Source organism: Strigops habroptila, chromosome 8 (assembly GCF_004027225.2).
Source record: "Strigops habroptila isolate Jane chromosome 8, bStrHab1.2.pri, whole genome shotgun sequence".
NCBI lineage: Eukaryota > Metazoa > Chordata > Aves > Psittaciformes > Psittacidae > Strigops > Strigops habroptila.
Genome location: NC_044284.2, coordinates 56,710,149 through 56,734,461, shown reverse-complemented (window position 1 = coordinate 56,734,461; position 24,313 = coordinate 56,710,149). Strand labels below are relative to the sequence as shown.

Here is a 24,313-nt window from a genome sequence, read left to right as displayed (position 1 = left end):
AAGGCAGGGGTAAGGGCTCTCAAACAGCTGTCAAGGAAGGAGTAGGGAGAAGCTCTGGCTCACTGTAAGCAAATTAAAAAGGAAAAAAAGGCAGAAAACATGGAAACAGTGGTAAGAACAAAATCACTCTGAAGAGAAAGTTAACTTACAAAGAAAGAAAAGTTGCTTCCCACTATCAGTGCTCTTCCAACTAATCAGACAGAACAAACTGTATTAAAGCAGAGCAATGGTGTTTCATCCCAGATCTGTTGTGAATAGCCCAGTGTTTTGCACTATCACTCCATCCAGCTGAACTTGGGTCTCTGGTATCAGAGCTTGAGAAAATGCGTGGCCTGTATGTGCATGTATCTATATGGGCACCAGATCACTCTCTGCCAGGCGTCACAGGCATGTCACCACTCTCCCATCACCTAGTTCCCTCTGTTGCCTGACAAAGTTGAAGTTATTTTTTTCCTTCTGCATAGACATTCTCCAGCATTGAGACATGCCACACAGTTCAAGTCTACAGCTTCTCGCTTCCCTAGACTGGAGCTTTGAAGCAAAAGTGAATTGGTATAGTTAGAGAAATATATTCTTAGTAAATGCATCATGGGTTATCAAAAATATACTTGTAAAAAGTGGCTTACCACATTGGAACTGAATGTCACTTCATGATATGTGGTTTGCTTTGAGACTATCCATTTCCCTTGTGCCTAAAGTTAACCCAACAATTCTGGGGGTGAAGTACCCTTACCAGATTATACATACACAAGTGTCCCATGTAAACATCTGCAAAGGTAAAGCAGAGTCAGGATCTTCAGCCTTCAAAAGAAGATGTCAAATGCCACAGGTGAAATGCAAGAGTTTAAAAGTCGCTTCCAGAATTACTCTACCCTAGCAGGAACTCCTGAAGGCTGCACATGAATGTGAAAAGAGCTTTCTGTAACTTCAAGTCAATTTAGTGGATTTATACATACTTTTCAGCTTAAAAGAATTCTGCTCACTGCTTGAAGGATGTGGGAACAAAACAAGAAGGGTATGGAAAGTTATTTACAATCTCTGTGCTTGCTGGTTGCAGAACTTCATGAAGCGGCAGCTTCACCATCTGACTGAGGCTGTATCACATTCAGATTGAGCTGCATCTAGTAGACTTCCCCCTCCACACACACACAGTTTTAGTTAAGTTCTCCTGTTACTAGAAAAAAAACAATACTGTAAGAGAGTTGTCATCTTTATTTTAAAATCATGTAGCAATTCATTTATTTTCATTCTATTAACGCCCATTTTGACAAGTTTTGTGTTCCATTTCATGTAAGTCCTATAGCAGACATCCCAGAAGGGTGGTAGGTAATGCTTTCAGGCCAGGCTTCATTTTTTAAACCACCTTCATAATTCAAAGCTACAACAAATTTGATTTTTTTTTTTTTTTTTTCAAATCAAGAAAATTGCATATAACCAGATACACACATGAAAATGATGCAGGCCAAATTATACTTTCATACAAAAAGCAGTTCCACGACATTGATTAAATTACTGGATCAGTACCTTTTGAAGTTGCTGAAGTACACAATAACTAGATTATTGAAGATTAGAGGTGATGTTTTTATTCGAAGGATGAGGGTTGGGAGAAGGAAGGAGTTAGAAATAGTAAAATATGGTCATCATGAAGCAGCCATCCCTGCAAGTAAGCTACCAAACGTTTTCTTTTTTGATTCATTACTAATGTATTTACAGAAGAGTCTCTGAATATCAGTCAGTTGCCATGGAAATATGGAGACTAACCAGATAAACAAAAACAATACCTGAAATTAAACTGAATGTGAATGGACATGCAGTTTGCTTCCATCACTTGCATTTTATCAGGCATCTGTATGCTGTGCAATATGTTTCATTCAACACATCATTGAAACCCGTAGAAAGAAAGAAGTTGTTACAATTAGCATCTTTATGTAAAATTACACACTCCACAAAATGCAATTGACACAGGGCTTACATAGAACATTGGGTGATATTTTGCACTGTGATGACTTGGAAATATAATTCACTGCACAATACTGACAGAATATTTACAGAAAACAACAGAGCAATCATTAGTCTTATAAATAAGGTGACCAAATATCCTGGGCCTCTTATCAAGACATGCAATCCCCTTCATGATGAAGACAAATCAGTATTTTGCTCTAATGAGCCTTCTCCTTTCCCTATCGGTATTCTGAAAACAAAAGATATCACACACAACCAAAAGCAGTCAAACAACAACAAAACACCCTTCTTGTTATCAAATTTAAAATCTCAAGCTTACCTCATCCTCTCAGTATTGTCTCATTTTAATCCTGTTTCTATTGCTTTATTTTAGCAGGTTTCCCCTTTCCCTGATACAATGCCGGTCCTCACCTTAGGAAGAGTAGGGAGGGCTCAGGAGAGCTGAACTGCAAAGAGGCATTGTTCTAGCAGTAAGGAAAACAAAAGAACACAGCTTGCAGGCAAAAGGAAAATGAAATTGAAGACCCCAGTTGTGTTTAGAAGGGTTATGAGACAATGGACATTTTGGTCGCCTTAGTTAGAAGTCTCTTGTAACCTGCATGCATGTACTTTTGTTTTAATGTGCCAAAGTGTTGAATCTCACAACCACACACAGTTCTATTCAAACACCAAACTGGTAAACAGTGTTATGAAGAGCAATCATAGGGATGAAATAACTTTCTCTCCCAGAGGTCACAAAACAAGATATTCCTATAAGTCTTTTCTTCAGATGTGCATCTTGATCTGTGGAAGTCCCTGTCTTTGTAGCCAGCAGTAATCCTACAGGTGTGACCAGCCCAAGCAGTGACCCTTTACATGTTGCATATGCGGTTGCCATTAAAGTTGATGTTCACCAACGGTTACCGTACATGGCTCTGGGTACCACAGTTATTGGCAAATCACTTTAATGGTGACCACTATGTTACAAGTTACTCCAACTACACACACATCAGAAAGGATTATTACAGAGACAATACTTTACACTCCTATACCTGCAGCATTCAGTTTGGTTTATTCTGTTGTTGTTTTCTACAGGGCGGTGGTCTCCCATGACGCATAATGTGTTTTTCCAAACTATCTAGGATGGCAATAGCAATCCTTTGGACGTGGGGATCAGTCTGGACGTTTTCCTTGATGTTGTATAAATGCTGTAAACCACCTTCTTCAATTAACATGCTGCAGTATCTGGCAGCTGTAATAAGATTTAAAAAAGGGAATTAAAAACCGTTATCTAGGGTAAATGTAGCAGATACTGTAAACAGTGATTCAAATCCACTTTCATCTCCTAGACGAGGCAGCATTTAGGACACTCCCTAAAGTGTCTGCAGAAATGCATTTGTACTTTACAACAGAGCGACAGAGTTGTTTGGACAGGACTCTGATTGAGATCAGATGTATTTCCACGTCTGTCTTAGCTGTCCTGTAATATGCATAGTATTCCCTCTCTCCATCCGCCGCCTCTACAGGTATTTTAAGTGTACATATCTGTATTTTAAGATACTACAGTATCTATGAGTACCCAGGTAAAAATACCACCTTTACCCAGAACATCGGCACAGAAGTTACCAGAAAATGGTTTCAGATATACCACATCACTTGAACAGGCTTGTGTGAGCAAACAGGACCTGGTTCCTCCAAAAACAGTTTGCCAGACACTATTGATGGCACCCTTCAACTAGTTTGAAGTTACTATGAGTGCCTTTTCAGGGATAAAATTAGACTTTTCTTTCCACTTTCATTATCGATTTTATGAAGTTGAAAGCACACCTACATCAGCTCCAGTGTTATCTGCAGGGACCAGGTATAAAAAGAGCCATATGTTTAATGTAACATGCAAGCTTCAGAAGTTGTTACAAAAAGGTCAAGAGTACTGTAGTGCAATCCACAGAGCGTTACCTCAGATGTGCCCAATTTCAGCACTCATCTCAGTGAAGCAACACCACAGTTGTCTCAATGCTGACACTAAATGTTTCACTGGGGATCACATTTACTGCAGTGCTACTAATATTTTTGTTAAGTTAGCTCATATCATATAGAGAAACAGCAAAAGGAGAAAAAAAACAAACAAGAAAAATTAATCCCATTAATTCCAGACTACTCTTCACCTCCAGCTAAAAAGAGGAAGTCAAAACAAAAACACATCTCCGTTCCAGGACAAAAAGCTTTCTTGGTGCCAAGCATCAAATAAATATTCGTGTTTCAGAATTAAACATATTTCCCCTCAGTAGTTTATTACATTTAGTTTCTCTGCAACTTTGTCCAGAAGCTTCTGGCACCAACTACCATCAGAACTAAACTTCAGGAATACCATCTTGATCTCAAATCAGGAGTACACCAAGTATTTCCAAGCTCTCCATTCTACACAGCAGTTACTATCAACACAAGCCTCTGTCGAAAGCTCAGAGGTTACGACAGCACAAAATAGGTGCTAAAAATAAATAGAACATATATGACACCCAAAGAGAAATTACAGGTTCTTAATCAAAAACTGTTACCCAGAGTCTGACCAGTAGAACAACTTTGTCAGAACAGTCCTACTTCAACATGGGAAAAGTCCTCGCACTACTTTGCACTGACGTCCAAGTTATATAATATGTAATGTTATTGTTCGATCCCAAATAGATGTCTTTTTGCTGTAAAAATAGTGATTTATGGGATAGGGATAATCAAGCATAAATATACTGCTGTTAAGAAGATTAAAAAAGCAGGCACAGAAAATACTTTTAATACTTTAGAGGAAAGCTGCTTGCTTTCTGGTAGAAGTTCATGGCAATACACACATTCATACCATACCAACTTAATGTCAAAAACAAAAAAAGGGCATGAAAAGCCAGGAAGGTTTGTCCACTCCTACATTTAGGCAGGCTCAGGGGATTTATTTCCTTTCCCAACACTTGGGCATTTCATCACATGCTCCCAAATCAGTTTACAAACAAGACACTGGTGTTGTCCTTGTGCAGGTAGGAAAGACAGATTAAGAAACTGAGTTTCATGTAACAGCAAGTTATTGCAAAAAGGTGATTAGCAATGAGGATTACCCAAAACTTGTATTCTGATAGTAAAGAGATCACTACCTGCTACAATCATAGTTCTTAATTTAAAAGAAATCTGTTGCCCATTATTAATATTTACATTTCTGAGTAAAAACCAAGATTAACCAAGCCAAAAGCATGGTTAATCTTAACACATCCACAGACTGGAATTAATACTGTGCATTTAATAGTAAAATTCCAGTAAATAAAAAGGATATAAAGAAATCCTATTACTCTCCTCTCCTGCCCCATTTAGTCAAACCCTAAATGTAGTTTCCCCAGAGCATTAGGAGTGAATACCCTAGGAATTCTTATTTTTCCCACTTCATGCTAGTGAATAATATACCAAGAAATACGAATGTTAAGGGTAATATTATCTTAATACATACGATTTTTGCTGCAGACGTGCTGCATGGCCCACACTGCCCATAACTGGACACCAGGTGTCATGAAACAGCCAAGTAGGGGAAAAAACGGATTGAAAGACCTGTAAGAAAAAGAGAACAGCAACTTACTTTACTACTAGATATTATTACTTCAGAGGTCACATGTTGTCTACACATTCAGCTACAGTTTTAAGCAGGAGAGACAGTTGATGAACTAGAGTTTTAGATGCAGTAGGCAAGCCTCTTAATGCTTAAGGTAATTACTAGTTAAAATCGTATACAGTCAATTATATATTATGCTTTACCATAGCATTCAGATGCCTCCTGCTCCTTACCAGTGGAAATTATAAGTATTAGATGTGCAGTAATTATCTAATTGTACTTTCTGGCCTCAAGCTTCTTTATGTAGGACAGACAGTGCTAACCTAGAGCCAGCCAACATAGCCTTACTGGTTAGTTTTTGTGTCTGAATCTTTTAGGCATGCAGCTAAATACCTTTAACAGAAAGGCAGCAGAACAACATTACATTTGTCTTTTACAGGAGGTCCTTAACTTTCTTTGGTCACAAAGTGAAAAATTCACATGCTCTATATTTTAAGCCAATAGGTGTTTGGACAAAACTATGTCTGGCCAGCAGTTCACTCTGCTTTCAGAAAAAGATTGAGATGTACTTCATTTTCTTTTCCAAACTCTAAATGAGGACAATAGTTACCTGTAAGCCACCATCTCACACTCTGGGGTTGGCCAATTCAAAATTGCAGAATGCTGCAAAATACAGAACCAAGAACACTCATTGTTAAATACAAACACTGAAAAAACTATAAAAGAGTATGATAAAATTCACCATCATTTCTGTACCAGCTGTTCAAGGAGAGATGTCCTCTGGCTGCGGCTTAGTGTCCAGGCCTGCTCTCCTCGAGATATCAAATGAGCAATAATCCCTGCTGCAAAGTAGCTAACTTCCACCTCCACACTGTGCAATAATTTACTGATGTGGTCTATAAAGTCCTTCCACATTAATTCAGAATGGAGTTCTTTAACTTCAGCTATGTTATTCTGGAGGGGGGAAAAGAAAAGAGAAAATATCAACAGAAAGAATATGATATGAGATAAATATATAAAGTTGAACTATACTGTATAAGTAAACACCAGGATGAGATCTTCATACATCCAGGTGACCACCAGATGTCAAAATACTAATTTTGCTTTTGAAAACTTTTTCAGTCTAATGTAGGAATTTGCCTCAAAACGAAGAGGTTTTTCTCTTCAGTAATTTTAGGCCATTAGCATCCAGATTACACTAAATTAGAGGCTAGTTTTAACGTTCTCAAACACAATTTCAGCAAGCTTCAGCAGTGCACAATTCTGAATTCCATTGATTTTCAACCTACTCTTTGCATCTGGACTCATCTGAAGCCTCACTCACTGGCCTTTCTGAAGAGCTCTTTTTGTTTCCTGTAACCATCAATGTCAATATAACTAGTGCTATTGGAGAACTGGTAAAAGAGTCAAAACCAAAATTCAACTGTGAATAATGGGCACTATAAAGATTAAAGAAAAACATAAAAATATTAGGCAAGTTTTCTTTTTCATCTCACCAGAAGTCCAAGAACTTTCTGTTGGATGGATGATTCCGATGGGAAAGACTGTGGAGAAAAGAGACAAACTATAGGTAACCATTTATATTTACTATTGAAACAATGTTAACTATAGGCCTATGTTGATAACCCACCCCCAAAACTGTACTACTCACCTCTAAGACTCTCATGAAAAGTTCTAGCCCTTGATTTTCAATGAAGTGTCGACATGTTGTTGGAGATTCATCAGTGAGGTTCCAAAGTGCACTCAATGTGAACTTGAGAGTAGTGTCTACGAGATTCTGATTTGTTTTCTGTTTAACTATTTGTAGAAGTTGCTGAAAAGAAACCACCAAACACAAAAATCCCAGTTATGATTGCATATCAAAAAATGTATTAGCTCCTCTGCTTCTTTCTGCACCAACTGGGGAAGTGCATAGCTAGCGTTTATATGCAGCTAAGCATGTAAAGATCTACATTCTCAGGGTCAAACCTAAAACCAAAACAGCTATTAAACTTTTTACCTCTCCTTTGAACATGGTTGCCTGCTAGATGAATTCTTTTGTATCCACTGTAATTACATGCATAGTACTGTTACAGATGGCATAAAGCCATCCACAGAACTCTGGACCCCCCGTGAATACTGACAGCACTAACCATTTACTTCAAATATTCTCTTTTTGAGCATCTTTCATCTGACAAATTAAGAGATGTCTTGCTATTTCACTTTGTATTACGTGTGTCAAATTTTCCTCCTTTGGTTTCTTTTCATCTATGCCAATACATCTCATTGCTACCGTCTCTGATATTATCTTGAACAAATTCTCCAGGCTCTTCCTTCTAAAGAGATTTCAAATGAATACATTTGTTAATGTGTTAATGTGTTCTTAAGAGTTCTATCTCCTTACGCATCTTTAGGAATACTGTCAGCATGAATAGCTGGAGAGGACAGTATTTTTAACTGTCAGGAAAGCATCTGACTTACCCTAACAATGAAGAGTTCTGCGCCAAGCTGAGCTGTTTGCTCTGTTGAAAGCTGTAAACAAATAAAACCATATCAACAAATTTTTCTAGATTTTAGAAATATTATCCTATCACCTCAAAGCTTGTATTTTGTACCTTTGCAGCAAGAATGGAAATTATGGCTACAGCCATCCTTTGCATGTTTTGATCTTCATGATTACACAGCCACTGCATAACAAGTTTGGCTGCTTCAAACCTGGAAGTTAAAAATAATGTTAGTTTTCAGAAGCCTCATTAGTCTCAGTAAAAGAAAGATGTACAGAGACAACACATCTGATAGAAATGCATACAAGACAAAAGAAATGGGAAGTGTTATGCCTTGTACCAAAACAAAGTAGAAATACACCGTGAAATTACAGGTATTGCATGAGCCTCAGTCAGCCTTGAGTTGTTTGCTTTGGGTCTCTTACTTCTAATTATACATCAAAGTGCACAAGAATTACTTCCTAAGAAGGAAGAAAAATTTGGCACAATCTTCTGAAGCATCAGACCAACACACTTCAAAGCATTTGGGCAAAACATTTAAGTAGAAAAATCTCTACAAAAAGCAATCCCCTGGCTCCCCAGAGAAATCCTGACCTGTGTTACACACAGTTAGTGATAGACCCACCCAGGTGAAGTAAAAAATACCTGTATACCAAAGGAGTTTTTTCAGACCTATAATCAACTGTGAATTACAGGCCCAAAAAAATATAGGCCAGACAAACTCAGCACACTGGAATGATTTAAACTGAGTGAAACTGAGACAGAAACAAACCTTCCCAAAGAATAACAACAAAGCAAGAGTACTCTGCAATGCTACAACTCATTGTAACTGACATAGAAAACTTGCCTGTTAAATGGAACATCCTGAAGGATTCTATCACTGCACAGTGAAAGAAGGCAATTCTTTTGTAGCTGTGAGGAAAAAGAATTACTTCATCAGATACGTACATATTTCAGAATATTTTCTTGCTATGAATCATTAAATATATTTCCATGAGGTTAGGAGATGTGGAGAAACCTTTCATAAGATCCACAAGAGACAGGGAATCTTACAGAAAATAAAGAAACGTTGTCTGTTACCTGTTGATGGTTTGGGAAGTGTTCCATGGCTTTCAGGAGCAAGTGAGTGACATCAGCCAGAAGTCGCACAGGCATACCTGCTGCTAGATCTTGCTTGGTTAGGTTAAAGACACACGCGCTTGCTGCTAACTGCACAGGCAAGTTGAGGGGGTGATTTCTCATTCCAATTACCACAAGCTGAAACGCAAGAGTTTTGCCCACGTTAGTTCCTTGACGTTTGCGCACATACCCCAAGAGCAATCCACTGCTGCTTGAGGCCACAGAAAATGACTCACAGCACCCAATTTCTGCCTCTTCTCCCTTTTACTTAAGTGAAAAATCCATCTGGTGAGATTTCAGATCTCAGGAGGAACACTTCCTTCTGCTAAGTGATTCAAAGCTGACAACTTCTATTTCTCCAGGCCCTTTTGCACAGGTTGCGGCAGCCTGTCAAAGGAGAGGCTGCATGGAATGCAAGAGATTCCTAGAAAGATCCAGGGTTTGCTATACACACTGGGATAAAAAAACCCCACCAAACCCTTTCAGAGGTGAATGAGATAGGACAGAGTTTCTGCAGTGTAACGGTAATGATGTAGTTGCTGCTTGTTTGGAGACCAGCCATTTCAGAGCACATCCTAAGCTGCTAGGTCAGGATAGAGTTTTTGCAGCTTCTTCCTGAAGCTGAAAACATCATTTCAGCTATGTATGTTAATTGCGATCTCACCTAAGAATATATTTTTCATACTGATTACGGCTTGCCAAAGTTTTTTTTATACTGATGCCAGCAAATTCAAGGTCACTTGTTCAATGTGAAAGAGGAAAGGAAAACCAAAAATCATCTGTCCTACTGATGCCTCTTTTTATGATCACAGTACAAATTAAACCATCTCTCGTGTTCCAGATATGGGAAGCCAATGCTGAGAATGGATTTCTAAGGAAGCTTTTAGGGTTTTCCACGTTAGAGCCCAACATAGAACACTAATGGTACTTATTCACCTGCTATCATACTGGAAGGTGACAGTGGAAAGAGATATCACTGAATGCCTTCCTTATTATTACTGTTTTGTAAGCATCAGCAGAAGGCACTGTTGTACCTGGGGAATAAGACTAAGCAGACCTTTGATTTGACCCAATACAGATATGTTCTAAGGACAGAATTCCACATCTGGAAAAAACTTCGTATCATCTTCAAAATTACATGGAAAAAAAATGTAGATGCTACTAAATTTAGATACTCTACATTAGTCCAGATCAATTTTACTTAACGTAAAACACTACATGGCATCTTCTACTTCACTGTTGTTTAAATAGTTGTTAATTTTTATCAACATTACTATTTCAATCATAAAAATCACATTTGAAAAAGGTAAAAGCTTATAAAATAGCTTATGCCAGGGTTCTGGGGCTGGGCTCAGCTTAAGGAACAATGCATGACAACCATCAAAACTATATTCTTTTACCTTTAAAATTTCAGGCTTTGTTTTTTCCATTACATGTGTCAGGCTGAATAAATGAAAAAGTGCTTCTCTCACAAAGAAAGCCCGTTCACTGTAACGTTTCAGTGCTTCAGAAATCTGAGTTTCATTTGCTTCTCCTGACACCTACGAATAGAGAAATAATCTTTAGTTCAAGATGTCATCATTTTACTTTATATTTGTTCTTAACAAAGTGCAAAGCTGCAGTTTCAAAGGTGGTGATATTTTGAACCAAATCCTTCAGTAAGCAAATGATTACTCTATCAGACCATCTTAATCCAGAGCTACGCAATCTTCAAACATTCTTCATGAAGAAGAATCCACCTTATGAGCAAAAATTAGGCTTCAGTCATGTCTTTAAGCAGAACTGTATGAAACCACTAAGTAAAAGCAGCACTTCATAACTAAAAGCTGCTTTTGATGCACCAAATGCCTAAAAGTACTATTTGTAACTGCATGCTCTGGGAAATGCAGCTGATAAACTGATGAAGATGGTATTTTAGCTGTAATTTTTTTGGCTCTGGGTTCTAGCTCTGGCAATAAAAAGAGGTATTTCCATTCTTTGTCTACATCAAGTTTCCTGTAAGCTGTATCTGTAACAATAGCTTGCCAGCACCCTATTGAAGAACTAAATTATGCTCTCTGCAAAGGAGTTCTTAAGACCAGATTTTAGACACATGAAAACTAAACAATGTGCTAAATTCAGTGAAAACTGCATTAGAAGCTATGAGCTGTTAACTAATACAAGCTTAAATTCAGAATATTAAATCAGCAACTAGCTGTAAAATTTTCCACTTCCCAATCTGCTGTATTTTCCATTTAACTCTATTTTATCTACTTTAGACTGTTTGTTCCTCAGTCCTACTAGTTAATGAATCATTGCTGCAATCTCTGCTTTTTTAATTCTTAGGGAAGCATGCAGAACTTGTTCTACTGACTGTGCCACATAAGGGAAGCAAATGCTCATAGATTAAAGTGTCACATTCTGTGCATCCTGTATTGTATAGATATATTTTTAAACTTGCTAGATAAGGAGTATATTACAGCCTTGAGAGAACTGATACCACCTTGGATTTCCCTTTATGTTCTCTCCTGATTAGAACAGGGCAATCGTATTTACTGACATGTTTTGCAGCCAATTATACACTGTATGAAGAATTTCCACTTGGCTGCATGTTCTCAGCTGTAATGTTTGCCTACTGTTCCATTTTTCAAGGATTTTCTATAACCAAATTCCACAGGACTGCTTGAAAGACAGCAGCATTTATTTTTGCTGTCTGCATGAGTGCTGCATCCTGTGTATTCTTTAGCAGTACCTTGACTAAGCAGCTGAATATTGCTGAATATTTCAGTATAGTTACAAAAAAAGGAAAAACCCCAGTCACTGACTACAGCCTCTTCTTGACTTTCTTGACAACTATGCCTTAAAAAATAGTAGAAATGCAAACCACACTGCTAACTCAACCACTATAAGTAAGTCCATCATGATTTTCACATTACTGGCATCTTCTTCCTTCCTGCCTTTTCATAGCACGGTCACTTCTGTGAAACATGTATTCTAAATAGCAAGGATTATATTGAATTATTTTATCCCAACATGAGGTATAATCTCCTGATGCCATACATCACCACACCAAATAGGAACTTTACTTCAACAATTGGTTGCAACATTCATGCCCAGCGCTATCAGCTGTGACAACTCAAGACACTCTGACATTAACAACTGTCAAAATTTCCAGGGGGAAAAAAAGATGACACAGCTGTGTAGCCGTGTTACCTCACTTACCTATAACAAGAGCATCCTGAATTTTAAAACTGAAGTGCAAAACTCAGCTTGCACAGGAGGCAGACTAAGCTATGGACACACTATGCAAACTCTTCCTCATACCCTCCGCAGTTTCCATCATCCTCATGGCACAGTAGAAACCAAAACTCAGAGTCAAAGATGATATACCACTGACATGTCTAAAACATCCCTTTTTCTTATTTAATTCTGACCCCTTCATTGCAGGGACAGGACAGGCTCATTGTCCAGTAAGTGCATGCATACTCTACAGAACAGGGAACGACATCTTGTTGCCTGGCACTAAAAGATAAATAAATGCAAGTTCAGCAAACATCATCCCATCCTAAGGGGCTAAGCAATGCAGGATTTGTTCAAGAAGAGGAAGTTTTTCCATCCTAATTGCTTCTTACATGTTCATCACCAAAAGACCTTTCAAGATAGGTAGAAATATTGTAATAGGAAACAGAAGTGGTGATGGAGTACAACAGCAGCTCAGTTATTAAGTTCTATTGTATCTGCTGTGTTAATCACGAACTGCTCAAAGCTTATGCAGATTCTACCTCCACCTCTCACATATTGCTACTGTGCTGGAATCAGAATATTATTCCAGTAAATTACTTCAGACTAGACAAAGTTCAGCCCTTTCAGATCTGCTATGTTAAATCAAGATCTAAGGCTCACTGAAAAGGCACAGAAAATAGATGTTTCTTACAACAGTATTATGTAAATTTAGCATTTTCTGTGCCAGAATTAAGTAGGAATTTGACATAAAGTCAGTAGTTACAATTAACAGTTAAAAATAATGAACCTACAGCCTCCTTCTGAAACACCCACATACATTTGTTACAAATGATTAGCTCTCTTTTTCCTGCACATTGTAGTTTCTCAGGAAAATTAATTTCCCCACTTAACCTTTAGGTTTCCTTCTCCTGTAAGGAATTCTGAGTAGCCGGCGTCAGTAGCGAGCAGTCCTACAAACTGCATTGTGGGACGCTGCTGAATAAATGCTTCTACAGCTTTATCTGTCACATGTTTTCTTCCAGAAATGTCCAAAGACACAAGATTAGGCAAGATATCTTTCTGTTCCAGTAAACGAAGCGCTATGTCTGATGTGAACTGTTTGTCATCTGAAATATCCAGGTGATTCAGGTATTTTAGTTCTCTTATAACATCCAGAATCTGGGTTGTGGTCATTTTCAAGCATTTCAGGTGGTGCATGGTCAAAGACTTGAGTCGGTCTTTGCAGGTGAGAAGTGCTGTTATGTCAGTGACAGAGGTGTTTGATATATCCAGACTTTCTAATCTAGGAAGTGAAGCAACATCTGCCAAGTCCTCGTTGTAGAACAGAACATTGGTAATACTCAATGCACGAAGCCCAGACAACTGACTGAAGCACCTCTCGTATGGGTCTTCCAAAGAAAGAGTTAGTGAGTTCAGCACAAGGCATTGCAGATTTTGTTGGATCCATTTATTGCTGCCAAGTCCACTTATAATGTCTGTGATTGTTATATCTGCATTCACCCCAGTAGCATCAAGTTCCACCAGCTTGTGATGGCAGAATGCTTTCCGGAAAGCCACAGCAGAGATTTTCGCCTTTCGGATACAGGCTCGTTTCAAACGCATCTGGTTGCCTCGGAAGATGCCCACAGTTCCATCGTTGAGAAGCCCTGTTGGAAAACAGCATTAGTGTTTGGCTCCAGTGGTACAGAACATCACTTCAAGGGTACAAGGTGTTAACAAAGAAAATTAACTGCAAAGCAGTTTCTCTCAGACAGTTATGACACTGATCACAAAAGTTTATATTTGAGATTCCACTTTTAAGATCACAATCTCACTTTTATAGATTTCCAGATTTGAGACTAGGACAGATAAATTAAGATGTAGTATGTACACATTACCTGTTTGGTTCAGAACATGGAACATGCAATAAATAAAATGTGGATATGATTCCAAAGCAGTCAGCCTGCTGCCTGTATATATTTCTGGATTTTCTCACTGAACTGGTTAGAAATGTGCTAAAACCAGAATTTCAACATTCTGAAAGTTATTCTTCCCTAGTCAACCTCAAAATAGTAGCAGCAATCAATGACCAGTCCTCATCTTGCTTTAACTCAATTGACTAATTCAGCATTTGATTGAATTCATAAGTAGAATCAATAAACTAAACTGAGCTAATTAAGTTCTTCTATATATCCTTCATGAAGAAGGTAGGAGTGTTGCTCAGAAACAAGCTGAATGTGAGAAAGAATCTTAAGAAATGATTCAAAGAGGAGGACTAGGAAAGGGTGGGAAGGAGAGAAAGACAGCAATGAAAAAAGGAAATGCAACAATCTTGTTTGAGATTATCTTTTTGCTCTGTAGCAAGAAGACTGCATAAGCAGTCTTTTTTTGTAGCGTACTGGCAACATCCTAACTGAAATAATACATTTAGTTCCATGCACAGGATTATCCCAAAACACATTGAGGACACCAACATTTCTTACTCATATATTCTCAACGGAAGGATTACTGCTTTACAAAAAGCCGTGGAGAAGGATGAGGTTGCACAAGCATTGACACAAAAAGAATAGGAAGAACATGTCCTTCTAGTTTCACTTGAGAGGGTTATGTCAACACTCCTGGGTTTTACCTCCTATCTTCAAGCATACCAAACATAGAAAAGAAACTGAAAATGCAATATAGTTGAATAAAAGCATCATTTCTGCTATAGTTTGGATTTAAGTCACAAACTAGTGATTTGCTCTGTGACAAAGTCAAATTAATACTAAGATTTCCAGACCTTTCCAAGTAGCAAGCAGTTCAGAGGCATTTCTGTCCAAGTAGCTGTGGCATTCCTCTTTTGCAGAGAGTAAAAATATGGGGTGAAACAATTGGTACCCAGCAGAAAAATTAAATGGAATAAGTAATAATAACTCGGTTAAAGTATTGTTAAATTACTTTTTAAATTACTACTAGTACTGGTAGTAAGTTTCTGGTAATTCATAGAATGGCTTGAGTTGGAAAGGACCTTAAGATCATCCAGTTCCAACCCCCTGCTATGGGCAGAGATGCCTCACACTAGACCATGTCACCCAAGGCTCTTGGGTGTTCCCCAGGTCTGACCTGGCCTTGGAACTGCCAGTGATGGGGCATTTACCACTTCTTTGGGCAACCTGTTCCAGTGCCTCACAGTAAAGAACTTCTTCCTTATATCTAACCTGAACTGCCCATGTTCAAGTTTAAACCTATTACCCCTTGTCCTATCACTACAGTCACTGATGAAGAGTCCCCCTCTGGCATTCTTGCAGGCCCCCTTCAGACACTGGAAGGCTGCTGTGAGGTCTCCACGCAGCTTCTCTTCTCCAAGATGAACAGCCCAAACTTCAGTTTCCTTGAATCTGATTTCTCGTGAGTACTCTAAACATTACTTATCAGAAAGGCATGTATGTTGAAGATTTAAAGGTTGCTTGAATTTGCCTTTCTTCAGGAGCATTTCTTCTGTTGTATATGACTAGAATAACTTGGGAAAACTAGAACACCAGTATTTGCACAGTAAGACCCAATCAAATCTGCACCTATAGGATTGGGTGCTTAGTCTGTTTACAGTAATTTTTCTAGTGTCATGTCTCATCTCTTAACAACCAGGATCCTCAGGAATGGGTCTCCTGCCTCTCCTCTAGGGAAATCTATACATTCACTCTATTTATGCTACGAAGCTTTTATCGGCACATTTCCCTTTGTCATGCTTAAAGCAAGTGAAGGAGAAGGCAGCCCCCTCCTCAAAGATGTGCTGACAAAGAGCATGACAGGCCAGTACATAAAATGTAAGACCACCACAAGGTTGTTTTTCACAGATGTGTACACCACTCTTGAAACTGACTGCTTTCCAGCAAAAAATTCCACTTCAACAAAAGTGCTAGAAGTGATGAGAAGCTATTTTAATGAAAATCACAAGATCATTTCCTAGTTTAATCACAAGGACACACAGTAAAGAAAATTCAATTAATTGCTCTGAGAGAGATATTGAAGTATTTGAGTGCTGCTGGAAGTGGCACAATCAAATAATTATTTTTTTTTTTTCAGTGATTGAAAGAAGATCTATTAAAAGAAGGTTCAATTGAAGGAACATTAAACTAAAATCATAAACCCAAGACAAAGGACCTTCTATTTAGAACCATCTATACGTCAATGCAACATTGAGCTGAAGCTGTGGAAAACCAAAAATAACAGAAATCCTCTGTTTAGAGATTAAAGAACACAGTTTTAACAGCAGATTCTACCCCAAAATACACCAGAACTTCAGTGGCAGATTCCAATAAAATATTTTCACTGATCCCACAAATATTTGTTTTTACCATGAAATGCCATCGTCTGCAGCAGTCGATCAGCCACTTCTTGAGGAAACATTCCTGGCTCCTGCAAGCACAGTGTTCCATCTTGCCTTTCTGTGCAGAACTTCTCTAGGTTGGCAGTCAGGAAATTCAAACAGATATCAAGTAAAGAATAAGGAGAAGCTTCCTCCTGTCATATGCAAAACACAACAAAACAAAGGATATTTAGTCAAATCATTCTCTCCATCTATGGATCTTTCATTACTCTATAATGTTGGGTTTAGGTAAATCATTATTATTTGATAGTCTGATTCTCATTGGAGCAGGCAAATATTAGAAAAGAAGACATCCCCCTTAGAGCCTCGGGTCACACAATAAACAACTGGCCAAACTGATGGGCAGCCTCCTCCGCCAGTCACCCCCGGAACTACAGCCAGTCTGGTCTGTCATGCTGAGCCCTGCTTGCGTCCACAGAGGAAGAAGAGTAATTGCTGATAAGATCATTTGCGTTTATGAAGTCTACTGGGAATTAAGCAAGCAAGACAGGCTAAAAGAAGATTTTAAATCGAATTTTACTTCTTGATTTAAACTATTTCTTTAGATCTTTCACACAAGCCAACTCATATTAGAAGTCTGCTACCGACATACATTAGGAATGCAGGTAAGTTTCATATATTGTTAAGAGCAATTCTTTATACTGAAAAGGGCACTTAAAGCTTCATATCAAACAAGGAAAGTCAAAAAGAACTCTTTTAATTCCAAATTTTGCACAGCAAAGTAACAAGCATTACAGTATTCCTTCTGATTATAGATACCAACTTCCACCTTTTTACGCCAAGTATCTGGAAATCATCTACAGTAGAACCCAGGGTACAAAAGACGAGGCAGAATATAAACTTGAACTTTTCTTTCAGAGTTTGAGATCGTACAGTGAGATACGAAAATCTCAAAGGTTTTTTATTCCATGTCTAATAATAGTCTACTGTTTTCAGCCACACAGATTAATCAACATAAAGAATGAGTCGCCGCACTGTGAATCATCCCCAGCACTACACAAAAGAAGGGCGAGTGACTGGTACATACTCCCCCAGACAATATTCAAAATAACAGCATCAACTCTTGCCAGATCTCATCTGTACGAAAAACTGCAGCTTCCCTTTTATACTGAAAGTTCTGGATAATTTCACCTTTCTTTCCTAGCTCATTCAACTTCTCTTTTGTTGCTTTTCTTGCCTCCTATGCTCATCGCAGAAGTACAGATATATATGGAAGGTCATATAGAAGAAACATAAAGAAAATGACAATGACAGAAATTAGTCTTCTAAAATAAGGTGCATATATTTGAAGACTGGGGGGACCACTTCAGGGCAAAGATGGAATGGAACTTATCTTTAATAAATCATATACTGACAACAATAAGAGACTGCAGTTCAATAGCAGCTGAAGACTTAAGCACAGGTTTGGGAACTAGGAACTCCAAATTATTCAAATACAAGCTCTTTCTGCAGCTTTTGACATGCATCTTCCAACTCCTTTGACTCAATTTTCCCAAGTGCTTGCTTTTCATTATTTTTTTAAAAGCTTGATTATTACAATTTATTGTTGAAGAAACAGAAGTTACTTTGTGATGCAACTTGCTCGCATTAGCAGAAAACAGCAATTTGGCTGCCTCCAATTTTAGGGTGATATGAAAAGGAAAGGCAGAATTTGGAACTGTGGATTTCTTTTGTTTCTTTATAATGTGCAACAATACCTGAAGTACTCCTAAACAGAAAAACCCAACCAATTATTTTAAAACAGTACATTTTCTTTTTAAAGGGAAGAGGACGTTTTTCTTTTTAACCTGAAATTAATGCACACACTCAGGATTTGTGTGACAGCTGCAGATTCAAACAGAAATTAGAATCCTTACTGAAAGGCATATAAAAATTATTCCCATTGAGGCAACGACATCCTCATCTCCCCTTAGATCTTGTGCTTCTAATTTGATGCTTAAATATGACAAAACCAGAATCCTGCCTCTCTTCATTCTTTCTGGCCCTGTGCCGCAATTTCTGCCAGAAAAACTAAAACACTTTTGGGTATCAGTGAGCAAACTCCAGTGGGAATTTTTAGCCTTGCAGATAGACCACTAGCATATGACTCAGAAAACTATTTTTTCAACCAGTACCTCTAACTGGGCAATGTGCAATTTGGAGAGATCGTTTTAATTCTCATATGAATTAATCGCTTAGAAGTCCCTGCAGGACATCTCCACACAGTAACGGAACAAAATCCACAAGCAGGGATCAATTACACTTGCAAACACCACAGAGTCATTATTATTAACTCCACCTATACCAGTTATAAGGAGACATTTGGGTCGTTTCTTCAATTTTGCCAGAAGGCTGAAGAAACACACCTAAGGAAGACTCCTGAGGTAAGCTGGGTAGATACGCGAAAGGTTTTTATCTGTATCTAATAAAACCCCTTGACAAACATCATAAAACCATTTTCTAGACTGACTGCTACTGAAATAGAACAGCGTGCACACGGTCTGTAAACCTTTTATGGGAGCTTGTGGCATTCCTTTCCTTAACTTCTCTTTACTTAAAGAGAATATTGCCCAGTTAAAAACCTCATAGTAAACGTGTTCAGTTGTAGTTGAGATCTCAGGTTAGGATTTAAATGGTTCCTTTCTCTAGTTATGCTTTGAACGACAACTTGAAAACAAACCTGGAGTTTCACTTTCTGGTTCTGATACCCCAATAAGACACTGTAAATGTGTGTCAATCATAGCTCAGCGTTATTTTCCTTTTAAACGAAAATCATCCAGCAATATTTGAGTAGAAATTTTACTTTGTATATTTGACTTCTTCAGAGCCATCTTAATTATCTGATACTTCCACATTACCTCATAGTTTCTTTCATTCTACCAAATTAATTTCATGGCCAGAAAATACGTATTAAAAGAAATTCTCCAAACCACAGAATTCTGTATTACACGATTCAAGTCTGGGCATCCCCATTAGCTAAAATGCATATTATAAGAGTAATGTGACACATTAAAACTGACTAGCTTATGGAATAGTACAAAAAAAGTAGAATAATTGCATTTAGATGGGCTTTTTAAGGCTTATTTAAATTAATTCTTTTAAACAGCTAACTTTGTAAGTGCTTAATATAACCAAGGCAAACAAACAAAGTGTCCAGGGAGGTGAAGGGGGAATAAACTGCATGGCTACTGGCATCTAACAGTAATCCAATACCCTACTGCACTGAAATGCAATACCTGCTTCAACATGATGTTACCCAGTTCAGCTTATCGCTCACACACTAATGCAGTTGGAAAGGTTCTCAAAAAGAACACCATCCTCCACATTTTCTTTTAAAAACTCCTTGAATCAACTTCAAATATTGCTAGAATATATTCAACTATATTTCAAAATTCAGTTAAAAAGAAAAGAGATCTTAAAGGGATGTGTTAAAGTACCTGGAATAAATCAGAGGATCTTAAGCCGGACATTATGCCTAGATTAACTGGCTGAGTGTGAGTATCAAAACAAAATCCTGTTTCTTTGGGGAAGGATCAGCACGCAACCACCTGCTTATGCGACAATAACTAAACAAGAGACAGTTTTAACTCATGTTTTCCACCAGTAATTCCAATCTAACTTCATACGGAAATCAAACTCCGCTGCTGTGTGGGCCTGTTTCACTGTAGGTATCGTGATCCTATCACCTCCAGCCTGAAACATTCAGTTCCTGCTGGCTTTGTGTCTCAAGACTCATTAAAAATCAAACCTTCTTTTCCACAGGTAGTTTTTTTGGGATGGGGGTTTCCCACCTCAATAAACCAGTACAGAACACTGGAAAACAAACACCAATTTCAGCTCCAACACAGCCATTTCTGTAATGTACTCCTCAATATTAATATCAAATTGCAGACTCAGTATGACAAAACCCAAGCGTGTAAGGTCAGTGTATGCCATACTGAAGTGTATGCTTCAGTGTATGAAGTCTCAAAGAAGGAGGCTGGGGACAGAAGGGACTTTTCCAACTGTGGCAGTTATTTCTCTCAAAGAGTTCACAGCAAAATAAGAGATAATTTAGAGCCACAGTCTTTGGTGTTGGATATACCATGTTTCTAACCGTTTTCCACCTCTCCACAGCCCTAGAACTTTACTTACTTTCTTAAAAGGAACATTCTTAAATGATCAAGAAATAGTAACTCAAGTAACAGTCATCGAAATTCTTCTGAGTGCTAATAAAGGCAGTGAAAAATACACAGTTCTGCGATTTATGTTACTAAGAAAGCTTTATGATTGTCCTACTTAAACAGGACGACACAGATGTAGGCAATTTATTAACCAGACTCAAGGAAAGATTATGCTCAGAATTCAAATTTAACATTAACTATTCTGGCACAAGTGGGAACTGCTAGTTGCTAGTGATACAAAGTTGGCAGAGATTACGAGGGATCTGAAATGAAGTAGCGTCACATTAAAACTACATAGTAAGGCCATGTATTTCAAGATTAATATCAAGAACTTCAGATATGAGTTCATCAATTGGAAATGACTGAAGAACCTGAATGGTTTGCTTAACCGCAAGAAAGCAATGCGAGACAGCCAAAGAGGTCATCAGGAGAAGCATCAAGCAAAACCAAGGATGTATTATAACATTTTTAAGACAGTCTGAGACCTCATGGAGCTATTTATGTTACGAGACCTGCACCATTTCAGTTTGAACAAAACAGCTACTAGAATGCTTGGGGGGTGGAGGTAAGGATATTGAGAGTAGGAAACAAAACCAGCTTTTCTCAGGCTAGCAGATCAAAAGGTAAGAGATATGAATGCCACCTATAGACACAGCACAGCGAATAAAAACTACAGAAGGAAAAAAGCTATTAAGGTCAAGCACAGCGTCAGCACAGCAACAAAGGGGCACAGAAATGCCACAAAGTAGAGTTTTGGCCATAAATTTACATGTCAGTACATAGCTTCAGAACATCAAACAATGAAGCTCTACCCTTGACCACTGAATAAAACAGCAGGTGCAAAAGGTACCTATTTTAAAATAAAAAGTTTATTAGGGGACTAAATGAAATTAGGCTTTTAATAACAAGGGGGGAGCCTAGATGACCCAGGAAGTTCCTGCTACTCCTTTAAAAGCAAAACATGCACACTCATCTCGAACAGAGGAGCGACCAAACCAGCACCCAGCTCTGCTCCGACGCTGGCCTTCCACAGAGAAGGGCTGTTCCTCCACCACCAGTTTTGGCTAGCTCCATGCTCTAAGAGCACGCTACTACACATTACACCGCTCAGCAAGGCCCACGTACCGCGCCTACCACAAAACCCGGGCTTTCGGGGGCACGGCTTTTTCCAGACAGCCCCTGGACAAAGCAAGCCGCAGCGGGAAAGCGCTGTTGGGAGGGCTGGAGGGCACTCAGGCTGCGGGGAGGCGTGTGCTGGAGGAGGCAAAGGGGGCAGAGATGGCTGTCCTGCCCTCCATACCGGCGGGATGAGGGGCTCTGCCGGCCGCGCTGCCCCCACTCCTGTACGGCGGGACCCCGGCCGCAGCCGCTGGTCCTCGACCCCACAAGGTGCCATGAGAGGAGCGGGTGAGCGGCAGCGAGGCCAGGTGGGCCATCACCGTCGCGGCGCTGAGGCGGTGCAGGGGCGCAGCGGGCAGGACTGAGCCGCTGCCCCTTCGCATCGCGCCGGCCTCCAACCTCCGCTCTGCCGGGGCTCGATCGCCCTTTTATATAACCGGTTACACAAGAGCGGCGGCTGCCGGCCCCTCGTGTGCGGGAGGGGAAGGACCCGCCGGGTCGTTCCCGGTTCTGCCCCTCAGCGGCAGCGCGGGCAAGGGTCGAAGGGAGGGGGTAGAGGCGCGCACCCAGGGCCGCCCTCACGCCCGCTGCGGCCAACGGCCTCACCTGCCCCCCGCCCGCCTGACAGAGCGGGGCCCGCGGCGCCGCCATAACGGCCCCTTCACCTCAGCGCCCCGCCGCCGGGCTCTGTCACCCTGGGGCGGGGGGCAGCCTCCCTCCTTCCCTGCCTGCCTGCCTGCCTGCCTGCCTCCCTCCCTCCCTCCCTCCCCGCCTTCACCTGCACGACAGCGAAGCCCACCCGTCCCCTCAGCGGCTGCCCGGCCCGCGGCGCTCACTCACCATCGCGGCGCTGGGAGCCGGAGCAGAGCGCCCAGCGAGCCGGGTCCCGGAGCTCGGCTCCTTTTTTTTTGCCTTTTCCCCGTTTTTCACCTCCCCCGACCTGGAAGTGAATGTTCCTGAGCCGGCCGGGAGGCAGCGCCGAGCCCGCCTCCCTTAAAGGGGCCGCGCTCAAGCACACGCTGCCTGCTCGGCGGGCGAGTGGGAAGCTTAAAATCCAGGTTTAAGGATGGTAAAGCGTGAGGAGAAGGGGCTGTTATTCAACAAAGCGCGTTGGCCTCGCGTGTTACGGGGTGTGTGAGACCTTCCCTGATGCCGAGTTGCTTTCATCTTGGAGCAAGCTGCGCCAGGAGAGGTTTAGGTTGGATACTAGGAATAATTTATTCACCGAGGGGGTGCTCAAGCATTGGAACAGGCTGCCCAGGGCAGCGCTCGAGTCACTGTCCCTGGAAGTGTTCACACACCGTGTAGATAAGCCCCTCAATGACATGGTTTAGCGGTGGCCTTGGCAGTGCTGGGGTAAAGGTTGGACTTAATGATCTTAAAGGTCTTTTCCAACCTACTTGATTCTATTCTACGATGCTAAGGTGAAGCAAGAGCGAAGCACCAACAGGTCTGTCAAGCAGAGGCTGCTGGGGACTGAAGCAGTTCCTTGTCTCTGGGCAATCTCTCACAACCTGGAGTTCAGCGTCAGCTTGTTGCTCACAGATTGACCTCTGTAATTTAAATGTTTCCTGCACAAAGTAGTTTATTCTGGAAAGAGGAATCATAACCTGCTCCAGGACAATAGGTTTTGCCACCTGCTTCAAAGTTGCAGAGAGGAGCTTTGCCATAAGCTTTAATACAAAATAATTTCAGGTTTCAGATGCAGCAGTAGGGATGAAAACCTGTCTCCCAACATACATACATACTATAATGTGTTGTTAGGAAGAAGAATACAGTTGTTTTTCTTTTTTGTTTCAGGATACAAAGTAAAGATACAGTTACCCTGTCCAAGTAAAATGACATTATAAAGAGTTTACTGTTAAACCTTTTAAAGAATTGCTGATTCTACACGCAGCAGCTTTGAATAGTAGCTGTTTGCAAGCTAGCAAAACATGTAAATAAACATTAAGGAACAATTGCTGGGATCATTTATGTTTCCAGCATTACAAGATGACAAAATATTCTACAAATATTATCAATTTTACCTGTTTAGGACTACATAACAAAGTTCAGTTACAGTCCTAATTCTTCAGATTAGAATGTTGATGTAGAGAAAATGTTACATGTGCAGGATGTGACAAGTATCTGGTTCTGAATTTAACTACTTAAAAATCTACTCTGCTTAGAAGAAATAATGTATATAATTATGGACACAGAGAGTGGCTCAGATTAGGAAGGGACTTGCGCTGTTATTCTTAGTCCATTACATGTTCCTTCCACATCCCGGTGTTTTTTGGAGCTCCCAGGCTGTTCTTTCCATACCCATCAACAAATTCACTCACCCACTCCAACCTTGCTCCTTGTACGGAGAGGCCGTGCC

General features: G+C 39.9%; 1 protein-coding gene across 4 annotated transcripts; it reads right to left on the bottom strand.

Annotated features, from left to right (window-relative positions):
* Positions 1 to 1,189: 1,189 nt before the first annotated feature.
* On the bottom strand, positions 1,190 to 23,005 carry LOC115611160 (protein zyg-11 homolog B). 4 transcript variants are annotated; one of them, XM_030493607.1, is made up of 14 exons: positions 20,578 to 20,615; positions 16,659 to 16,823; positions 13,237 to 13,991; positions 10,524 to 10,664; positions 9,085 to 9,261; positions 8,852 to 8,916; positions 8,116 to 8,215; positions 7,982 to 8,032; positions 7,173 to 7,334; positions 7,018 to 7,065; positions 6,278 to 6,475; positions 6,132 to 6,184; positions 5,423 to 5,520; positions 1,190 to 3,193 (listed from the first exon to the last, which is right to left on the bottom strand). In XM_030493607.1, the coding sequence occupies exons 1-14, from the start codon at positions 20,603 to 20,605 to the stop codon at positions 3,003 to 3,005; spliced, it is 2,232 nt and encodes a 743-aa protein (XP_030349467.1). In that variant the 5' UTR covers positions 20,606 to 20,615; the 3' UTR covers positions 1,190 to 3,002. The 4 variants fall into 4 exon arrangements, with proteins under 4 accessions (XP_030349467.1, XP_030349469.1, XP_030349468.1 ...); XM_030493608.1 differs by lacking the exon at positions 20,578 to 20,615 and adding an exon at positions 22,792 to 23,005 and having other exon boundaries at positions 1,394 to 3,193; positions 16,659 to 16,824; XM_030493609.1 differs by lacking the exon at positions 6,278 to 6,475.
* Between the last annotated feature and the right edge of the window lie 1,308 nt (positions 23,006 to 24,313).

Excerpts from the sequence above, each read along its gene's own strand:
- LOC115611160 (XM_030493607.1), bottom strand. The coding sequence starts at position 20,605 with ATGGCATACACTGACCTTACACGCTTGG. Across the intron at positions 10,665-13,236 it reads CAGGAGAAGGAAACCTAAAG|GTGTCAGGAGAAGCAAATGA; the intron begins GTTAAGTGGGGA and ends CTCTATTCGTAG. Across the intron at positions 7,335-7,981 it reads CAGAACTCTTCATTGTTAGG|CAACTTCTACAAATAGTTAA; the intron begins GTAAGTCAGATG and ends GTTTCTTTTCAG.